The sequence below is a fragment of the Cyphomyrmex costatus genome, unplaced genomic scaffold (genome assembly GCF_001594065.2).
Source record: "Cyphomyrmex costatus isolate MS0001 unplaced genomic scaffold, Ccosl1.0 scaffold254, whole genome shotgun sequence".
NCBI classification, from domain to species: Eukaryota; Metazoa; Arthropoda; class Insecta; order Hymenoptera; family Formicidae; genus Cyphomyrmex; species Cyphomyrmex costatus.
In genome coordinates, this window is record NW_017276629.1 from 671615 (window position 1) to 673099 (window position 1485).

The 1485-nt window shown below is 24.4% G+C and overlaps 1 protein-coding gene across 1 annotated transcript in view; it reads left to right on the top strand.

Moving 5' to 3' along the window:
• Positions 1-945, top strand: part of LOC108774475 (venom protease-like) — a 6293-nt gene extending 5348 nt beyond the window's left edge. The window contains exons 6-7 of the mRNA XM_018540598.1: positions 327-477; positions 833-945. Of these exons, the coding sequence (XP_018396100.1) occupies positions 327-477; positions 833-840 (159 nt within the window). The 3' untranslated portion in view covers positions 841-945. The remainder of the gene's footprint in view (positions 1-326; positions 478-832) is intronic.
• The last annotated feature ends 540 nt before the right edge of the window (positions 946-1485 follow it).

The window sequence follows — 1485 nt, forward strand, 5'->3', positions numbered from 1 at the left end:
ATTATTATTTACTTCAGTATTATTTTTACTATAAAATTATTTCAATATGTATTTAAATATGTATAATTCTATCAATTTCTTAATCTTTTTTATGAACGCTTTTATTATTCTTTTATTTAATGATGTTAATATATAAATAATAGATATATACTAAGAAACAAATTCGTTGTAAATATGATGCACCAATACAGTGATTAATTTTTAAAACTAATAGTAAAACAAAAAAACGAGAAGAAATCTTTAATAATTTGTGTGTGTTTGTTGCATAAATATTTTATTAGTACATTTTATTAATATATTTCTCTTCGATTTGAAATGACTTTTAGGGTGATAGTGGTGGACCACTGATGTGGCTAAATGATAATAAGATATACTGTATTGGAGTAGTATCATGGGGCTACCAATGTGCTCGGCCAGGTTTTCCAGGCGTATATACGAGGGTTACGTCTCAAATGGATTTCATCAAAAGCGAAATGGGTATGGAACGTTTTTCTTATTAAAATTTTGTTTCTTTGTTAATTTTTCATATAAATTTTGAAAACTGTATGTCTTTATTATAGCATGAACAATTTCATGTATAAAAAATCATACAAACTAGAAAGCCTCAACCCTGATTACAGAACGTAATAGCGTTTCAGCGTCAAATTAACTATTATTGTTTTATTACGTTATTTTGTGTATAATTCCTGAGACTAGTCGTATATCTATATATGCAATATATACATGTATTTACGCGAACCAGTTAACTGATCAAGTTCTTAGTAGATTTTATTAACAGCTTGAGTTTTTTTAATTATATAATATGAATGTGTTTTTATTTTTGTATATATAGCAAAATGAATACTGGAACTTTCAAAATAAGTCTCCAAGGTGTTGGCAACCAACAGGACCTAGGCGAAGCTCAACAAAAGCTTATTATCAATAAAGAAATGAATTAATATTGAATTTCTTATGAATATTATTAACAAACCTCAACATAATCCGAAAATCACTCTTTCCTATTAATATTACTGATTATTTAATTATTAAAGAATTCTATAATTTTGTTCCTCAAAACAAATTTAACATAATTTTTAATACTCCCATTAAAATTGTAAAATTGAATAAGACTAAAAAATATAATTAATATTCTGATTCATATTTCACATTATTTATATGTTCGCTGCTAAACTTTTACATAATTAAGAAAAATATTTTAATTATTTTAGGTTTAAAACATTTAAAAATATAATTTTACATAATGGAATCTAATTATTAATCCATAATGTGTTTATAAAAAAATGTACGATTATTTTTAAATTATGGTGTAGAAATATTATTGTAACAGAAAAAATATTACAACAATCATCATAATAAAATTTTAAGTAAAGAATCCGTTAAAAAGGATTTGCAAAAGATAGAAATAGAAAATGTAATATGTGTCTTTCTTTGAGAGCTGCTGTACACAAAGTGAGCTCATGTGTGCCCAATAATACATAGTATCAA